At 40.9% G+C, this 18,637-nt stretch overlaps 1 protein-coding gene across 1 annotated transcript; it reads right to left on the bottom strand.

The window, feature by feature from the left end:
- Positions 1–51: 51 nt before the first annotated feature.
- mmp28 (matrix metallopeptidase 28) lies at positions 52–18,504 on the bottom strand. The gene is made up of 8 exons (XM_029446780.1): positions 18,260–18,504; positions 15,845–15,921; positions 15,107–15,306; positions 7,708–7,929; positions 6,542–6,787; positions 3,126–3,275; positions 2,495–2,662; positions 52–1,811 (listed from the first exon to the last, which is right to left on the bottom strand). Exons 1-8 carry the CDS (start codon positions 18,377–18,379, stop codon positions 1,417–1,419), a joined length of 1,578 nt encoding a protein of 525 aa, XP_029302640.1. The 5' UTR covers positions 18,380–18,504; the 3' UTR covers positions 52–1,416.
- Between the last annotated feature and the right edge of the window lie 133 nt (positions 18,505–18,637).

Below are 18,637 nucleotides of genomic sequence, written 5' to 3'. Positions count from 1 at the left end.
TTGAAGAGATCATTTGGGAAAAAACTTTTTAATATGTTTTTTTTATTAACCTAACCATAAGTAATATATATGGTGTCTCAAAAAGCCCACATGTGTCCTGGGACCTCAGAAATGTTAATTACTGTAAGGCCACAGTAAGCTGGAGGATCAGCAGACAGATTAACTTAAGTGAAACCTTTACATGTATCGAACGGATCAGGTACAGATGGCAACATGACGTTTTGGCACAGTGCTCAGGATCATTGTAGAGTTATAGCCGTTTAGAGACCAGTCTGATAAAAGACTATTGTATTGAGGAGAGGAAAGTACTATGCATTTAATGACCTCCTGAGTCGGGTCTTATTAGTCTCTACAACACCGATGACTTTACATCTTCTACTGTTGACTCAAACTTTCAGTCGTGGATGAACAGATGAACCTGAATCTGGTATTCACTTGTGCATTATGGACAGTGTTTGATCAAATGCATATCATTTAAGGTTTTTAACTGTTTACTGTAAATGAGTGTTACTGGAAAAAGCAAGCATGATTATCAAGGAAGAATCAGCTGTGAGTCTTAGTGTTTAAAATGTTCAGTGAAGCAGAGAAAATGTCTGAGGCTTAGCATTAAAAGATAAATAAATTAAACAACTTTGTGTTGTAGTCAGGTTATGATGGCTAACTTTGTGTGCGTGTCTTTTTTTCTACACAACAAAAAGTTTGCCATCACTGTGTTTTGTAGCGAGCTGAGTAATAAATGATCTACGTCGGGCTGACAAACGACTGCTCTGCCTGCAGTGATGGATGTGTCACCGATTTATAACCACACCGTGTCAAACTACTGTTGTCTGTCCTTCAGTCACAAACCACACAACATTTTTGGTTGAATGGTTACAGTTGAATCATTAGGGCTGATCTGTTTCTTAAAATGCATCACAGCTTTGTGATAACGTCCACCACTCATCTCTACGACGTACTCATCCTATTGTCCAACAGTTGGATCTAAACATCTACCGGCTTTGACAGATGTGAATCAGAAACGTGACCTCACATGATGTTGAGCACCCTGGAAACTTAGTAACAGTCATTTATACAAAAGGTTACATATGTTGTGACATTGCAGAAGAAATATTAAGACAAATATTTTGGTTTCTCTGTCTGTGTGTAAATACTACTGGAGAAAAGAAGATGTATGTATGAGACTATAGTTGCAGTGAAATCCATGGCTCTGTAGTGTAAATACTATATGTGCTTCAAAATGTATAAAGCAAGTGGCTTTCTTTGTCTTTAATCCCTTCATGCCATGAGTTTGCTGAACTAGGCTCCTTTTGCAACATCTATAAACTCGATGTGGATTTGTTCTGAAAAAGTTAGAGCACCTACATCCTGGTGTTGACAAATTACACTTTATCTTAATCTTACAGCGCCCTCTGCTGGTCAAATAATGTTGTTGCTCTGAGGAGCGTTGCTGCAACCAGTCCAGCTCAGATCCTTGGCCCACTGGCCCTCTCTGGTGACTCGCACCTTGACCGGGTCAAATCTCCAGAACCGCTGTTCTCTGAACAGGTAGAGGCGTCCGTCGGGGCGGGTCAGCGCCCCATTGGTCCCCTGTGGCACACCAGTCCAGTCTGTCAGCCTGCGGGGGTAGTAGGGCTCTTGGTGCAGAGTTTTGAGGTTAAGCACAGAGTACCGGGAGCCCTTGAAGAGGACCATGTGACCCAGAGGAGCGTAGTAGAAGGCACAGTCAGGGTGTCGAGGCAGCCCCAACTCACTGCTCTTCCTGGGGAAGCCGTGGTCCAGCACACTGTCTGTGAAGCGCCACATCCGCTTTCCTGCACAAAACGACACGAGCTTAGTTAAATGTATAAGTTAATAATAAAACTAATTGAATTTCATGATTTCAGGACATTATATTATATTTTTTTACATTGGCTCTAGTACTTCACATAACATCATACCACTGACGGGTCAAACTCAGTTTTTTAAGTATGTATGTACTAAGTATTTCCCGGAGTCCCAACTTTTATTTTGTACTCTTCTCCAGAGAGATTCTTAGAATAACAAAGTATTTTGGGGTTCAGTGTCTTGAGGAAATGCAAGTTGCTACTTGTGAGAGCAAAGTATTAACTTTGCCTCTTTTAGATCACAGATAAAAAAGGACAGAATAAATGATAGAGATAAGTAAAGTATAAATAATGCTTTAGTAAAGCTTCTGTATTTTGCATAAAACTATTTTGCATTTAGCAGAAAAGTGATTCTAAATAAAACTTTCACGTTTTTGGCAGGAAAGTTAAATGTGGCCATAACTTCAAACAAGTTATTAGCCTTAAGCACAAAGGTGAAGCTACTTCAAAACTACAGCTGAGGCATTAGTGCAGTACAGTCTTTAAATAGCACTTTCCTATTTAAAGGGTACAATAGAATCTATTTTTGGGCCTTAGCAGATTTGTGAAGTTAGTGAATGGCTTTAAAAGGAAGTGTGAGAGTCACAGTAATGAGTTCAGTGAAGCAGCACCTTTGAAAAAATACCACTTGGAGTCCAGTGGGGAGAAGGCAGCAGCCTCAATGGCCGGAGGGAGGTCCGACCAGCGCTGACGGAGAGGCAGCGGGCCACTCACACTGCCCTCAGCTGATACTGTCCAGTACACACCGCCCCGAAACACCAGCACTGTCTGATTCTGGTCTGGAGACCGAAACAGAAAAGAAAAAACAATATTAAGTTCGATTTTTGTTTTTATGACATACTATACTACTGACTATTTAAGCCGTACTATACCATGAATGTTTTATGACTTATGTAATACAATACTATGATTTTTTATGACATACTATACTACACATTTTGTAAAACATGCTATGGGGGGATAGCAGGGGTTCTCAAAGTACCAATTTAAGGAGCCAGCATATATTTTGAGTGCACACATACAACTAAATATCTTTTGAAATTCTTTTTTTGTTTTGTATAAAGTCAAGTCATTTAATATATGTTTGTCCTCCTGTTTTACAAAGGTAAATATGAAAGCAGAATTCTCTTGTTTCTTCAGGATTTAATTGAAGTTTTTCAGCTTTTTGAAGCCACACCAGTCCTGACAGTCATGAAGGATGTGGCTGAATGTTTTGTTCTAATAATTAATTCCGAACCTCACCCATAGTGATGGCATCAAAGACACCCTGGCAGTAGAGAGGCTGCCCTGTGGTCTGGTGCTCATTGTGAAGCTCTGCGAACTCCCACTCCTGCAGAGCGGCGTCCAAAACCTGTCCAGGCAGCCTCACAGGCCGATCACCTGACGGCTTACCTGAGGGCAAAAACAAAGCAACAAAACAGTGAAGCTAAAAGGCATCAGAGAAGACCATGAAAGATGAACAGAACTTGGGTAATGTTAACATTTAAACTGTCCTTTACAGGATGTGGCTGATGGAAACTTGTTGAATTGTTAGCAGAGAAAACGTATATGGGCATGTACGGCCTCATAGTGCAGATTTGTGGCACATGAGATCAAAAGAATGAAGGAAGAATCAAACAGGACAAAAGGAAAAAGCCCAACATACCGGAGCATAAGAGTAAAAGATGGTGCTTTAGACGTGATTACAGCCGTTTTGTTTGCAAAGAGATGAACAAACATTTGTGTGGGAGGCGGATAAAATCAGCACAAGAACAAGAGGAGGACGGCAGGAAAAACAGACGTACACACACCACAGTGGAAAACACATGAACAGCTGCCCGTGTGTGTGTGTGTGTGTGTGTGTGTGTGTGTGTGTGTGTGTGTAGTGTTGTAAGATAAGTGCTGGATGTCTGACTTCACTCAAACACAAAACTTCCTTTCGCTGTTTACATTCATCATTGGTTGAAGAAGTATTCAGATATTTTGCTTAAGATTAAAAATACACAATGTAAAGAAATCCTGCATTCAAAATATATATATTTTAAGTCTTTTACCGAATTTATGCAATTCCAAGAGATAAATATTAAAGTACACCATTTTTAGAATAGGTGAAAACAACACATTTATACTGCATGCAAAAGAAACTGCATGATTTTTGCCCGGAATTAGCATAAAGTATAAAACTCACAGGGGCGTAAGAGTATTTTGCTGTTTACTTCGTCTTATGAAGGCAGAACCACCACAAACATGTTGCTCATCATTAGATGCGTAGAATCTCTGGAGCCCGAAATATTCAGGCTGCCTCACATCTGCTTCTTATCAGATCACAAAACTAGACCAGGAATGATTCATCGGACACACACACACACACACACACACACACACACACACACACACACACACACACACACACACACACACACACACACACACACACACACACACACACACACACACACACACACACACACACACACACACACACACACACACACACACACACACACACACACACACACACACACACACACACACACCACAGCTCATCATTCCTGTCCGTTACGGTTCTCGTCCAGCTCTGTCTCTGGAGCTGCAGTCTGTATAAAATTACTGCCAGAGGGTGGAGATCAGGTTGATAAGCAAACATGTTAACCTCCACCTATACGCTAAATTAATCAAACTAAATTAATCAAACTGATCCTGCATAACTTGTCAAACAATAAATAAAGTTATCAAAAAGGGAGCTGTCGTCGATTCTTTCTTTAAAGACTGATGAGCTGACATTGCCTAGTTTAGCTTTCAATGTAAAGCAAAACCCACACAGCTCAATGAGCAATTAAAAACCAATCCGTTTTAATTGCTGCTATTTATTCAAATGTTGTATCATAATAAATCAATGTGGCATTAAGTGCTGCAGTTATTGAGTGTAACTGAGCTGAAAAAGAAAATGTGTGTCTGGGGTGGCAGAGTGGTCAGTGGCTGAGTGAGTAAGGGAGGCCCAGAGGATAAAAGGCTGGCAAATACCATTTTAGGAAGCTGATGGAAGAATATCTCCAGAGGCAAAACAGATGGGACTCAAATATTAAACAGAAAAAGCAGAATCTGGCACGGTCTGCCTGCGAGCTTCTCTTGAGCTGAATCTCAAGTTCAGAGTTGAATTATCCAAATGATTGCGAGACTGTCCTGCAGCCATGCAAACATTCCTGCAGCATGCCGCGTCTTCACTGGGCCTTTGCAGCTGTTCTGCACCTCATTTCAAAGTCAAAGCAGGGAAAGCACTTAAAGCACTATTTGCATCTTATACATTCAGAGCAACACATCATCACAGAGGAGGTCAAGTAGTCGCAGAAGCTACTTTAAAGACGGTTGTGCAACTGCTACAGTGAAATCAATATCTTAGCAGCAGAGAAAGAACAAGTGATGGGAGAACTCTGCACATGTGGAAACCTGCCTTACACATGCCGGGAGGGGCAACACACTCACAGTAAACAGAAACTATTATTTTTGTCATGCACAGACGTATGTAATGCAACCAGCAATCTGTGACAACAAAGCTGTCAAAACTCCCAGGTAAACACTGTGTGTAGAGACTGGATGTTAATAATACATATACAGGCTACGGAGGGTGTATGTGTGATGGTGTGTGTGTGTGTGTGTGTGTGTGTGCGTGTGTTTGAGGGCAGAGTGTTATTTTGAAGTTCACACCACCTCAGTCTTAACCTACTTTTCCCAGCAGCTGAGAGGCCACAGAGATGGAACTGATAGAAAAGACTCCTCAGGCTGTTAAAGACAAACTCGACTAAACACATACAGACAGGAGGTTATATCAACTCCTTGTATTCAAGATTTTATGTTTTATTACATTTGCAAAGCACACAATTAAACTGTAACAAGTTTCTTCTTACTGTTCTATAAATCAAGTCTTTCAATAATCTCTTTCTCAAATAATGCTGCCATGGACTTTATTCACATCCATATCTCGGAGCTGTGTTTCACAAGAACTCTGAACGTGTTGCACAAATACAAACTGCCAGAAAGTCTCTACTCGGATACTATAACGAAGGTTTTTCTGGATCCAAAAGTTTTTTCAAATCCAGGTTTTAATAAACTCTCAGCAGCTTTCCCGTTCTACTCGTTTTCTTTCTATGTTTGCAGCTGGTGGCCTTCAGGCTGCTTCTCTGGCCTTTTCACAGCTCAGTGCCACGACTCCCAATGAAATAAGCAGCAGAGTAAAAAATTATTCTACTTCTGCGTTTCCTAAAAAAGACAATTCTGGTTTCATAAGACGTCAGTAAGTCATGTAAGTGGCTCTACGTGTTACAATAAGAGTTCATTCTAAACGACAACCTTCCTTCACCGTCTTTAACTCAGCCGCCCTGAGGCCAGACAGTGAGACATTTGTCATCTGTCCACTAAAGAGATTTTTTTCTCTTAAAAGTGGAAAGAATATCTTGCCGTGTCAGTGAAGGTGCTACGTTCAGCACGCCTCCTGACCTTTGGTTGGGACCACACACTCTCCATTCCACAAAGAAAGCATTTCCCTTGAGTTGAGCTGTTAAGCTTCTTTGGTATCTTGGAAATGTTTGAATCTGGACGAGAATTTAAAGTAAAAACATTTTTGAACAATGCTTGTCCGCACTGTAACAATTAACCCACAAGTAGGACCTGCAGCATCTCACCGTACAGCTGCTGCACTGCGATGATGTCGTCCCAGCTCAGCACCAGGCTGCGGCCGAGTTTCCTGTAGTACGGGGACATTAAGGCGTGGCGGATGGGGGAGTGCTCCAGTCCCAGAGTGTGTCCGATCTCGTGGGCAGTCACCATGAACAGGTTGTGTCCCTTGTGTCCGTTCAGCGTCCACCGCTCCGCCATGTCGAAGTGGGCTTCCCCCCGGCGAGGCAGGAAGGCGTGAGCCAGCGTTCCTCCTGAAAGTCAACAAGAAGAGAAACACTTTGAGGCAGATCGTCGCGCTGTATCAGAGTCACTTTACAGTTTAACAGTCATAGCTGACTGAAATAAAGTTTTACATTCACACATGCTGAGTAGTGGCTTGAGGAAGTAACTGCTCAGTTGTTGGTTTATTATCAGTGTTTAGTGTTTGTACAGCTTATTGTATAGTCTGTCAGTGAAATCAGTTGATTAGCTGGAAATACACTGTAGGAAAGTTAGACAACACTAAGTTCTTATTTATTTCAGTTTTCTCTCATCTTCTTGCAAACATGTTGTAGTTTTATTTCTCAAATTATATATTTTTTAATTCTGTTTCATTCTATTTTAGCTTATTTTCATCTTCTATTCAATTATTAACCATATTTAGTCTCTTTATATTGCCTTGAATTTCTTTCATATTCCCTTTTCGTGTCTTGTGTTTGTAAAGCACAACCTGCTATTAAAATATTCAAATGAAAGAAATGTAGAAGATTAGAATAACTGCTCACAAACTCAGATCAGGAGTCGCAGGTAGACGTTGCTTCATATTAAACACTGTTTAAACAATATTAAACCATATTTGTGGCACTAATACAATGTTTCCTGCAGGTGAGCACACACCCTTAAAGTCTTTAGGTAACATGATGTTTACCGATCATGTAAACTCTTGTTATTGTGTATTCCGGTCAGTGCAGAGTGTGTAATCAAAGTAATATTTTAATCTGTAGTCCGGTTACTGTGCACACACAAACAGCAGGACTTGTTCAGCGTTATTTATTCAGGAAGTTTTGCAAGAGAGGCCTGAGAACAAATGGAATACACAAGTCCATAACACAAAACAATCATCACACACACACACACACACACACACATTAAAAGTATGGACGACTGGAATCAGTGTGTGGTTATCCCTGACCTGGTCCGTCGAAGGCATTGCTGGCCCCGTCGTTGTGGTCTCCCTCGTAGAATGCCAGCCGGATGTCTGCGGGGCCTTCAGGGGCCTCCTGGAACACCAGGCCCGACACGTTGCTCCACAGCTGGAAGGCAGCGCGCACTGCCAGCCGCACGGAGCCCAGAGACAGGTGGCGAGGCCAATTCACTATCTGGTAGGTCAGATGACGTTTGTACCACTTCTCAGCTACACAGATACACACACACGGGGAGAGAAAGAGGAACGGAGATATGAGACATGCAGATATGAAGCTCACGGACGTACAACTGCACAATCAAAAGAAAAGCCCTGGCAGTGTTTCTGTGAGCAAGAACATTTTAACTTTTATCAATAAAACACAATGTATTGCAATAATTCAACACAAATGAGTTATTAGAGCTACATATGTGAATAGCATGGGATATATTCTGATAAAACTTTAAAACATGTCACACAACAGCATATAGACTGCTGAAGATATTGGTTGGGGCAACTAAACAAAAGCAGAACTGCAGGCAGAATCCATGCAAAGAAATTGGCATTTATTAACAAAAAATGTTATACAACACAAAGCCTTGGAAGTATAAAAACAACTCAATCAAATTCATGAAAAGAAGGTGGAAAGAATCAACAGCTAACACCTGCAGCCGTCACAGCAAGCTGCCACCTCTCTACTCTTATCTAACTGGAAGCTATCATCTACTCATGTTACCAGAGGGTGAGCTGGACCGATACAAAGCTTTTAAATAATACAGAATAACACACAAAACATGACTTTAAGATGAACGTGTGGATCAGTTGTACCCTTTCTTCCACACTTTAGTGCTGCTCAACCAGTCACTGATGAGAGGAGCTAACGATGCACACCTGCTTTCAATATCGCTGATTGAGCAAACAAACACAAATAAAACTAAATCTTTGAAACTTAGAAAACCGCATGTTCTACTATTTGTTTAATAAATTAAAGTTAACGTTTTGGTGATGATCTGTGTCTTTCTTATTGTCAACAAATCTCATGAAAAAAACAAAAGCAACAATGATCCGGAGCGCCTGTGTAGCCGACTCGTCCTCTCTCTCCCAAATTCTTACACTGTCCTTTCTCAAATAAGGGCGAAAATGCCAAAAGATGATGATTCTACTAACAAATGTTTCGTGTGGAGCAACGCCTGATAGATTTTAAAACAAAAACAACATCAATGAGACACACTGTTCCTTCATTTTGATTAACTTTGTGTGGTCCTAAATACAAGCTGCCGTAAATACTCACTAATGTACCACATCCCTGGTTGAGAACAGTCCCCAATAAATGCACAATTCACTCACGTTAGAGTGATGTTTGCTGAAAACGGCAGTGCCCAGCTGTAGTTTGTTTCATAGTGACCTGTTCATCTTGTTCTTCTTCAGGAGATGGGAAATGAATCAGCTTGGGGCTGATGGCTTTTCAAATTCCTGTTCAAACTAATATATACACACTAAGACCATGCAATTTGTTTTTATCCAAATAATCTGTTTGTATGCAAACTTGTTTGAATTCATGCCTGGTATTTTGACTGGTCTTGAATGACATTTAAGGTGGTTTTGGAAAGGTTTTCATAAACAATTCATAATATTATTACCCAAGTAGCGTTGTAATTATATCTTGCATATCTTTATTAGACATTTGAAAGCCAGCTATCCCATGTTCAACGTGATGTTTTGAAGTAGAGCCTCTCCACTTCCGAAATGATAGCATGTTAACCACATTAGCTCGCAGCTGGATAAACTAACAAGCACTCTGAGTACACGCTTGGCTAAACAATTTACTTCAACACGTGTCTGTGGTTTCTCAGCTTAGACATAATTACATGTGTTACAAACTCCCATTTGTTTTGGGATAGAGGGAAGTGGGGAGTTAAATTCAGCCGTTCTTTAATTTACCAATCGCTAATCCCATCGTGTATACGTAAGATTAATCAATATAGCAATCTGGAGACAAAGCAAACATAACAGCAAACACACACAACCATGCAGCACACATTTACAACAAGCGGGAAACAATCATTAGATAATATGAACCTTTAGGGAGAGGCAGCTGGAGAGGCTGGACTGCAGGGGTGAAAGAGTTAGTGAAGAGAAATGTTAAGAAGTAGATACGGCTGTACTCGTCATCTGAATCATCTCCAAAACATAACTAACCATTTTCATATTTTCTGGACTTCTTGTCCTCTAACCTTTTCATATTGGCAAGAGATTGCTAAAGAGATAATGAAAATATTTGGACTATAAGATGGTTGCTCTTGTGTTACATTATACCTAAGCAAAATCACAAATACACTTACATTTCAGGATGAATATAAATAAACCCACAACTAATAATATTGCAGTACAATGGGATTGCAACTGATATTTTACCTTATGATTTAGTTTGGCAACTTAATTTGTATTCATATTTCTAAACAAAATGAGCATGGGCAACACAATACTTGCACAAGAACAGGGTCTTTCAATATATTCATCCTATAGGAACATAAATAAACTGGTAGTCAATATTTTCCATCATTTTGTTCATGTCATAGTCAAGGTTTAGAGTCATTCTGAAACAAAAGGTAAACAGAACCACTGCAAAGGTGAAGTAGTAATTACTCATTACTAAAAATGAAGGGTACTGCCCTTTAAAAGTATTTGTACTGTAAGAGGGCTTGAGAGGGTGAGACCAATCCAATGGCAGTAGCCTGTGTAATGCACTTTAGACGACTTGCCACAAGGGCTTCAGAAATGTACACATACTTTCACATTTAAGGCTTAACCAGAGAGTGGCGAGATAGATCAAGCACACTCACAGATGTCAAAATATTTAAAGTTGTGGTCGATGTATGTGGAGGCCAAATGCGAGTGGGAGGTCTGCACATACGCCTGCATTGTACACTTATGCTCAATCATACACGGAGCCAGTCAGGGTTGAAAATGTTATTTTGATACAGTGCGTGCTCAGTTAATTATCACACAGCATAGAGTCATGTCAAAGATGAGAGCGATAAACAAGAGGTATGCACTACATACTGTGAACCGCCGTGAGACCTCGATCGCACCCTGGAGAAAGGAAAATATCTGGATATCTGGAGCCATTAAGTCATGAGTCTGGCAATGACATCAATGTGTGTTTCTGTTTGTGTAAACACACAAACAGAATGTGTGTCTCAGCCGTAACTCGACACAAATCTCGGACTAAACTTGAGAGTTGTGTAAACTTGATCCTGAATAGCAGGAGGGCCTTCAACTGTACGGGAGTGAATCATCGTCATTCCATTCAAGGAAGAAAGAAACATACAAGAAGGTAAGAATTCAACCCGAGGAGAAAATTCACCGCTGTTACAACCTGCTTTCTCCTTTAAAAGTCAGATTTGTATACACAATGTATTATCTTGAACCCTGCTTTCCCAACCCAGCTTCACGTTTCCCTCGCAGATGAACTACAGTATATGCATTAGGCTTGTTGCCACATGATGTGTGTAGATCTGTATTCTCAGCCGAGCTCAGGCGCCTTCTCTCCGTCCCAGACCGCCGCAGATTAAGAGGTCCCCGAGGACGGCAGAGAAGCCAGGAAGTCAGATACACAAGACATTCCCCGACTTCCCTTATGGAAGCAATTATCATGATGCCCTCTATAGCAGCAGTGTGGGGAGGGCGGGTTATCACAGACATGACTGAGATCATTTGATAGCCAAAGTTATTGTTTGTGGAGGTGCACAAAGATTTAGTTTGTTACATGTGTCAACTTGGAGGCTGTATGACACAGCTAAACTGCTATGGTCAGCACGCTAACATATAGCGCTATATACGCTCACAATAACAATGGTAACATGCTGATGTTTAGGCCTTTAATGTTTGAAATGGCAATCGATCCAATATTTATCGAGACATATCACTAAAAAAATATAATAGATAGATAGATATATCAACCTCCTGATGGCGCAAGTGCAAAAGTCAGGACATCTTGGGGGGTTAACAGCTTTCAGAGCAGGGCATAGATCCATAAGTGCACACATCTGATAAATACACACACACACACACACGCGGACACACACACCTATCACACTTATGGCGCTTATCTTGGACAAGGGTGGTGGAATGTCAGCAATGTAAATATCAGTGGGAACGACCATCAGATTCCACCACAAGTCAAGGTTTGTTTTCAGTTTCCAGGAAGCTCAGAGACAGCCATGTTCACACAAAACAAAATCACATCACAGCACAGCTGACAGTGAATAAACAGGTCTGCAGGCTGGGTTTAGCAGCCAGTGTCAGCTGTCAAGGACAAACAGCTCAAAGAGTTGAGCATTAGGTTAAAGAAGACTGGTAAACTACAAGGGTAGGTGGACCAATACCTCCAATATCAATAGTATTGATCCAGAAAGAACAAGAGCCTACAATCATGCTAACAGCTAACTGTGAGACTGTACTTAAGAAGCTAAGTACAACAGCTTTCAGGATGTCAGACATCTGTACGCTGCTTGACATCCTCCTGGATCCATGTTTTCCATATATGTTCACATTCGATGTATCATTTTGCCGTATGGATTATCTGTATTGTAATTTTATTATTTTCCAAGGGAAGTTATTTTGTGCACACAACATATTTGTACATCTGTCTGTTCTCATCAGTTACTCTTCCTGAGGTTTTCTTGCAATTATTTTGGACAGAGGACAGAAAAGGTCAGAGGGTGTAGTTGTTCAGAAGCCCCCTGAGGTATATTTGTGATGTGTGATATTAGGGTATATAAATAAAATTGACTTGCCTTAGGCACAGTGTTGCTAAATGCTTACATCAGCATGCTAACATGCTCACAATGACAATGCTAACATGCTATATTTTGGTATAATGTTTACCACGTTCACCATATTAGTTTAGTGCGTTAGCATGCTAACATTTGCTAGTTATCACTAAACACACAGTAGGCTACAGCTGAGGCTGACGGGAATGTCTTTAGTTTTGCATATATTTAGTTATAAACCAAAGGAATTGCAATTCATTGAATCGGTGCAATTATTGTCAAAACAAATTTGATCCACAGCCACAAATGTGAACTAAATGGCGCTAGAGGAAAATGCAGTGGTCACTAAAGACAAGAGGTTTCATTCTCTGGGGACACAACATTTCTTGGCAATCCACCCAATAATTGTTGAGATATTTCAGTCATGCCGCTGTCATGGCTGAAAACAAGGGCTGTACACAAGTAATTCAAAGTTTACCTAACAAAAGTGGGTTTCAGTGGAATTTTTACCAAGTCTGAATCTGTTCTTAAAAGAAAAAGATCTGCTGCCACTGTAGGACAAAGCAAACCAATGTTTGAGTATAAGGCGGTGGTTACTATACACACAATTAAGTCATTACATTGCTAAACTACATCAGTAGATATGTGATGCCAGATCTGAAGGAGGTTTGACCGTAGGGTGTAAAAGTATCTGCCACTTAACTCTTTGTGTAATAATACTGCCACCTGTCATATGAGTCATGTCTGGGACTAAAATAATGACAGAGTTGTTTTTTTCTTAATCAGGCTGTAATCCATCCAAACAGTCAGTCACTCAGCAGGATATCCACTCATATAGCCAGTGAGATTTCAGGCCATTGAGATAGTCAGCCGGTCTGGCAAACAACATAATCCAACCAGTCAGTTATGGATCTGTTTACCAGAAGGAACATGTCAGGTACTGACAAGAAGAGGCAGCGGCAAACATCAGCCACCGCTGCATTCCCCGAACATTAGCTAACCTCGTCAGTGACAGGAAGGAATGCAGAGGCTTCACACATCATGATGCTGGAGGCACAAAGTACAGAGAGAGGGAGAATAAAACATCCTTCTCCTGGTGTTGTCACCAAGCTGCTGCTGAGCATTCACATATGACTTTGAGGAATGACAGCACCTAAAGAGAGACAGTAAGAACAAAATATATTGCAAGTGATCAGTGTGTTTAAGATGTCCAGGAATTCCTTGAGACATATGGCTTCATTAACCCCAATTGAACCCCAAGCATGAGAGGGTAAAATAAATACCAGATATAGGGCACAATAAATCCATTATAGTTTAAAGATTGTGCCCCAGCTCCACTCAATATCTCCCACACATGTTCACATAAGAGGGGATAATTACACCTCTTAGTATTTCTCAGAGATTTTCTGTAAAATACTCCTTTAGGAGGGGAGGACCTCAATTACCTCGTGGAGTCTGTAAGAGAACAGGCAGTGCCCAGCTGCACTCTTAACCACCGTTAAACACTTTAAGTCCTGCAGTCTTTAGCCAGTTCAAATTGCAGTGATGCTTATAATACTGTGTTGAAATTAGGATAATCTCCAATAAAAGCCTCAATTATTCTTTAAAGGAATTTAGGGGAAGAATCAAACAACACAGGGACACAACTTGGAGTTATAGAGGAAATTGCTCCAGGAAACTGGAACTGGAGCTGCAGCAGGATACATGGCTGCCCTGACAATTCCCAGATAATTTTACAAACTGAGAAAAACTATAAAGTGGGTTAAGTGTTCTTTTCAACTAAAGGGATTCTCAAACCTTCTCAACCCACAGAGCATGTAACTCGTAAACTTAAGATAAGAAATGTGGTTGTGCAGGTTTTTTCGGCCAGTAAAGATGACGTAAAAGATACATGGACTAAAAGCATGAATCACCCAGGCTGACACTTGCAACATCAGACACTGCACCAGCTTTAATTACACCCCTAAGCTCTATTTAGTTCTTTAGTTTACGGAAGGGGATCCTCCCAGGTAACGGTTGTCTTTATGACCACTCCACAACATTACACACAAAAAGTCCCTAAAACTTTCCAAGGGAAATGAAGCTCGGGAATTATAATCTACAATATAAAATCACACCTTCTATTCAATTAGGCTTCTAGCAATTATTGTTCTAATTTCATTTAATTGTAACCATGCACTGTATTCAGCAGTCATTATCCTCCAGATCACACCAACATCTGCCTCAGACTGCAACGGGTCTCTGTTTGGGAACACTCACACCAAGGCACGCAAAAGACTGACCAATGCACAAGTTGAAAGACTGGTGTCCATCCGGGCAGATTTGAGGCTCTCTGAGTCTGACAAAGAGCTATCACCAACAAGCTTTGAGAGTCTGACATCGAGGGGAAACATTTTTCTTGGAGAGAAGTCTTTTCTTGGAGGGGTTCAGAGGAAAAGTTTTCTGTTGTTGTTCAATGAAGGTTCAATGTTTATTCCTGTTATTTCCCATTCATTCCCATTCATTACCATGGAATTCCCAGAATTGTGCATCCCTACAGAGCAATACATGAGTGTTCAGTGAGGTGTTCAATATATCTCTCTCATATAGATATCAGAAAACAAACATAAACATGTACACGTTACACACAATACCTTGCGCAGCAGAGCGCCTCCTGCGGCGCTGCGGTCGTCTGAGAGCGGCGCTCTTTCCAGTGAAGATGGCATTTACTCTCTGAGCCCAGATCTCCTGGCTGCCCTCATCCGACACCCCACAGCGGGGCTCCGCCATCTGCCTCAGGGTGGCGCTGTCAAGCTCGCCTGTGACAGGAAGCCGGGACAACCACTGGAACTCGCTGCGCAGAGGGGAAATGTTTGCATGATACAGGTTTAGAAAAGCTACAGAATAAAAGATATGTAATGTAATTTATTAAATGTGTCGTGGTGTCATGACGTTTATTAGCATTGTTTTGTAGGTAGGGTTAGGGTTAGTTCTGTTTTTTAGAACACAGATGGAGGCAGTGGCTGGATGGAACGGTGGCTCAGGAAGTTCATAAACCAGATGTGTATTGATGTATTTTCTGTTAATAGGGGACCCTAGGAAGAGGCTTTACTGTTGCAATACAGTACCCAATGGGACAAACGTTTAGCCCAAGCAAAGCTTTTCAATCACTGTCCAGTATAGTACAGTCAGTATAGAGGTTCTTGACATTCCTGGATGTTTCAGAGAGGGTTCAGGAGAGGTTTCCTGGGGCAGAGACGTTCAGCCCCGGGGCTCAAACCACACCGAGCTCACCCTTCCCCCTGATGCAGCAGCTAACTGGTCAAATACTGAGTGTATCACTTTGTTCTGTTATTGGCACAACTGCTAACTACATGTTATTTCCCACCTACCAGATAGCTGACTGCATCTCTACTGCATCGTGGACGTGCTTGTCCGTATGGAGGTAGCCGTACTTTTCAAGAAAAACCTGCAATTGATAGAAACATTTGTTAATATTACTTCAGAAATCCTCCAACTAAACTTGGATCATTGTTTTTGGTTGGTTTTGCATTCAAGTGCCCCACTGTAAAAATGTGATAATCTCACAGTAACACTTTGCTTCTCATAAAAACCACTCTGGTAATTCCCCTGAGAGGCGTACCTCCGGGAAAAAAAGAAATCATCATAAAAGTGTAAAGATCCTTTTCCATTTGCACTGTAGCTGCTGCAGGTTGCCAATGAAGATGTATAGACGTGGACCACCCATAAGAGAGAGAAACCCCTGGGGTGTCCCTGAAAATGTATAGTTATTATTTCTCAAGAATTTCATGCAAACATGCAAGCCGAGAATATAACGCCTATAAAATAGTGCAAAAAAAAGGAACCAACTGGGTACATGACAACAGATGTTGTTGCGTTGTGAGATTAGTTATGTTGATAGTTTAATATTACGATGTCTCATGTGTGGCATGTAGCAGGTTTCGTGTTCAGACAACAGCAGGCGCAGCTATGATTACAGATCTGGTGAAGGTGGGATGGAAATTTAAATTGAGGCGATGACAGATGTGCTTTGGCAAACAGGAATGTGAAACAAAAATGTACATTTACCCATTACAGACACGGCAACATACCAGACAGATTTTTATATTAGAACGTGTAAAGTTGTGGAAACACATGTAATGCTATAATATGCTCATGGATGGCCGGCAAAGACGGAAGTCAAATTAAACTAGTGCAGTCCAAACCACAGTGAGGCAATTAAATTATAAAATCCCAAAACACCCGGAGAAACGAATGGTTGTATTGGGCTTGGTCTCCTTGTATGACACTATGCAGCTTATAGTATATGGCTTAAAGACAATAAACTAAACACACAGTAGTTTCTCAGGACAGTATTTGTTACATTTATCTTTTACTTGATAGTTTCACAACAGCCTTAAAGGGACATAACTTACAGTTTAACCCTTTTATTTGATGACTTAACTTCAATTTGGATTCCCACCTGCTGTATGTATAGAAATTAATATTATTTTAAAACTACGACCATCTTGTGAACGCCAAATCAGGCCAGGGGCGGAAATTGGGGCCAATGACCCCTTCGCTGGACCAAGCCCATGTTTGACTGGGGGTACTTTTTATTAAAGTGGGCTGGTAGATGACATGTGGTCTGCTTTGGTCAACATTTAGAGAGGGTTTAGAAAATAAATTCAGTAATTTGAGTGAGTGTCCACTCACTTATATATTGACTCATTCAATTTGAGAGATTTTTGATTGACATTAGTGGTATTCAATCGATGTTAGGGATAATGGAAGACCTGACTGAGCATGTCCCATCATCATTGACATGGCAATTCGCCCAAAACTTTCATTTTGAACTTAACGACACATCTGTAAAGTTTTGTGACTGCATCTTGCACGCTTTTCCAAAGACAGACAGAAATATAAACACCTGGCAAAGTACTCAAAACCTCCTCTGCAGTAGTTCCTGCTTCAGTAGGTGGAGCACATTTTGCCATGATGACACACCGACTCACAAAGTGAGCGTCCAATGCATGAAAACATAGACATTACTCTGGTTTATTCAGTCATTCAAAGTCAAGAAATGTGTTATCTTACATTATGACCAATGTCCAAGTAGAATTTAAGAAGGGTTTTTAGGGGTAAAACAAAAAGGGCACAATGTCCAAATATAGACACTAAGCATTACAATATATTCCTATCGGTTCAATCATTTGTATATGCCATTTAAAAAATTTAGTAAAAGTATAAAGGTGATAAAACAATGTTAATGTATGTTTTTTTTAAAGATCCCAAACTATTGCTGGATATTGCCAGATACAGCCTGAGGTACAGAGTACATTTACTTTACTTCTACACCACATCTCTGTATTGTACTTTTTACTGCACTTCATTTATTTGATTGATTTACTTTGCAAATGAAAATTCTGAAAACCTATTGTATATATAATACAGTGCAATGTTATACAGTAAATTAAACCACCCAACATGATTAATTAAGGACAATTGGCTCTATTGCAGTCGACTACATTTAAATGCATTCTTACCCGACATTAAACCAATAACAATCCAATTTATATAACGCAATAACTAGAGCCAATTTAGCTGAATAGCGAGTACTTTTACTTTAGTATTATTACATTTTGATTATACTAACTTGCAACTTTAAATCATAGTACTGGACTACTTTTACAAGCTCTACTTCTTCCATCACTGGTTACATGTTTCCTCATACTGTAGCTTTGTTCTTCCTTGTTTTTATTTATCCCCTATTCCTTCAAACACTACTGGTCTAAAGAAAGGAGTACCCCAGGGTCCGAGACCAGCGGTGATCCTCGCGCAGTCTGGGCGGTGATGAGGGTGCTCACAGTCAGGATCCAGGCTGCCCTCATGTCACGTGCACACCGGTCCGGAGGTCGAACGCTCATTGCGGGACAACCACACGATCAACACACCGCTCCTCGCATGGCTCATTTCTGTTGTGCTCCAAATATTTCTCTCATTTGTTTTCCCTCGCTGTCAGTAAGTGAGAGCATGCTGCTGCTCGCCTAACATCTCCATCTCTCTGCGAGGAGTGACGGAGCCTATTCACCCACCGGGAGTATCACAGGGGGGGAGGGCCAGCACCGCCCTTCTCTGCCCGCCTGCACGGCAGCTGAGGGCCAAATATCAGCAGAGCGTGGCAG

Source organism: Cottoperca gobio, chromosome 13 (assembly GCF_900634415.1).
Source record: "Cottoperca gobio chromosome 13, fCotGob3.1, whole genome shotgun sequence".
Taxonomy (NCBI): Eukaryota; Metazoa; Chordata; class Actinopteri; order Perciformes; family Bovichtidae; genus Cottoperca; species Cottoperca gobio.
The sequence above is the reverse complement of the archived record's forward strand: the minus strand, read 5'-3'. Positions and strand labels throughout refer to the sequence as shown.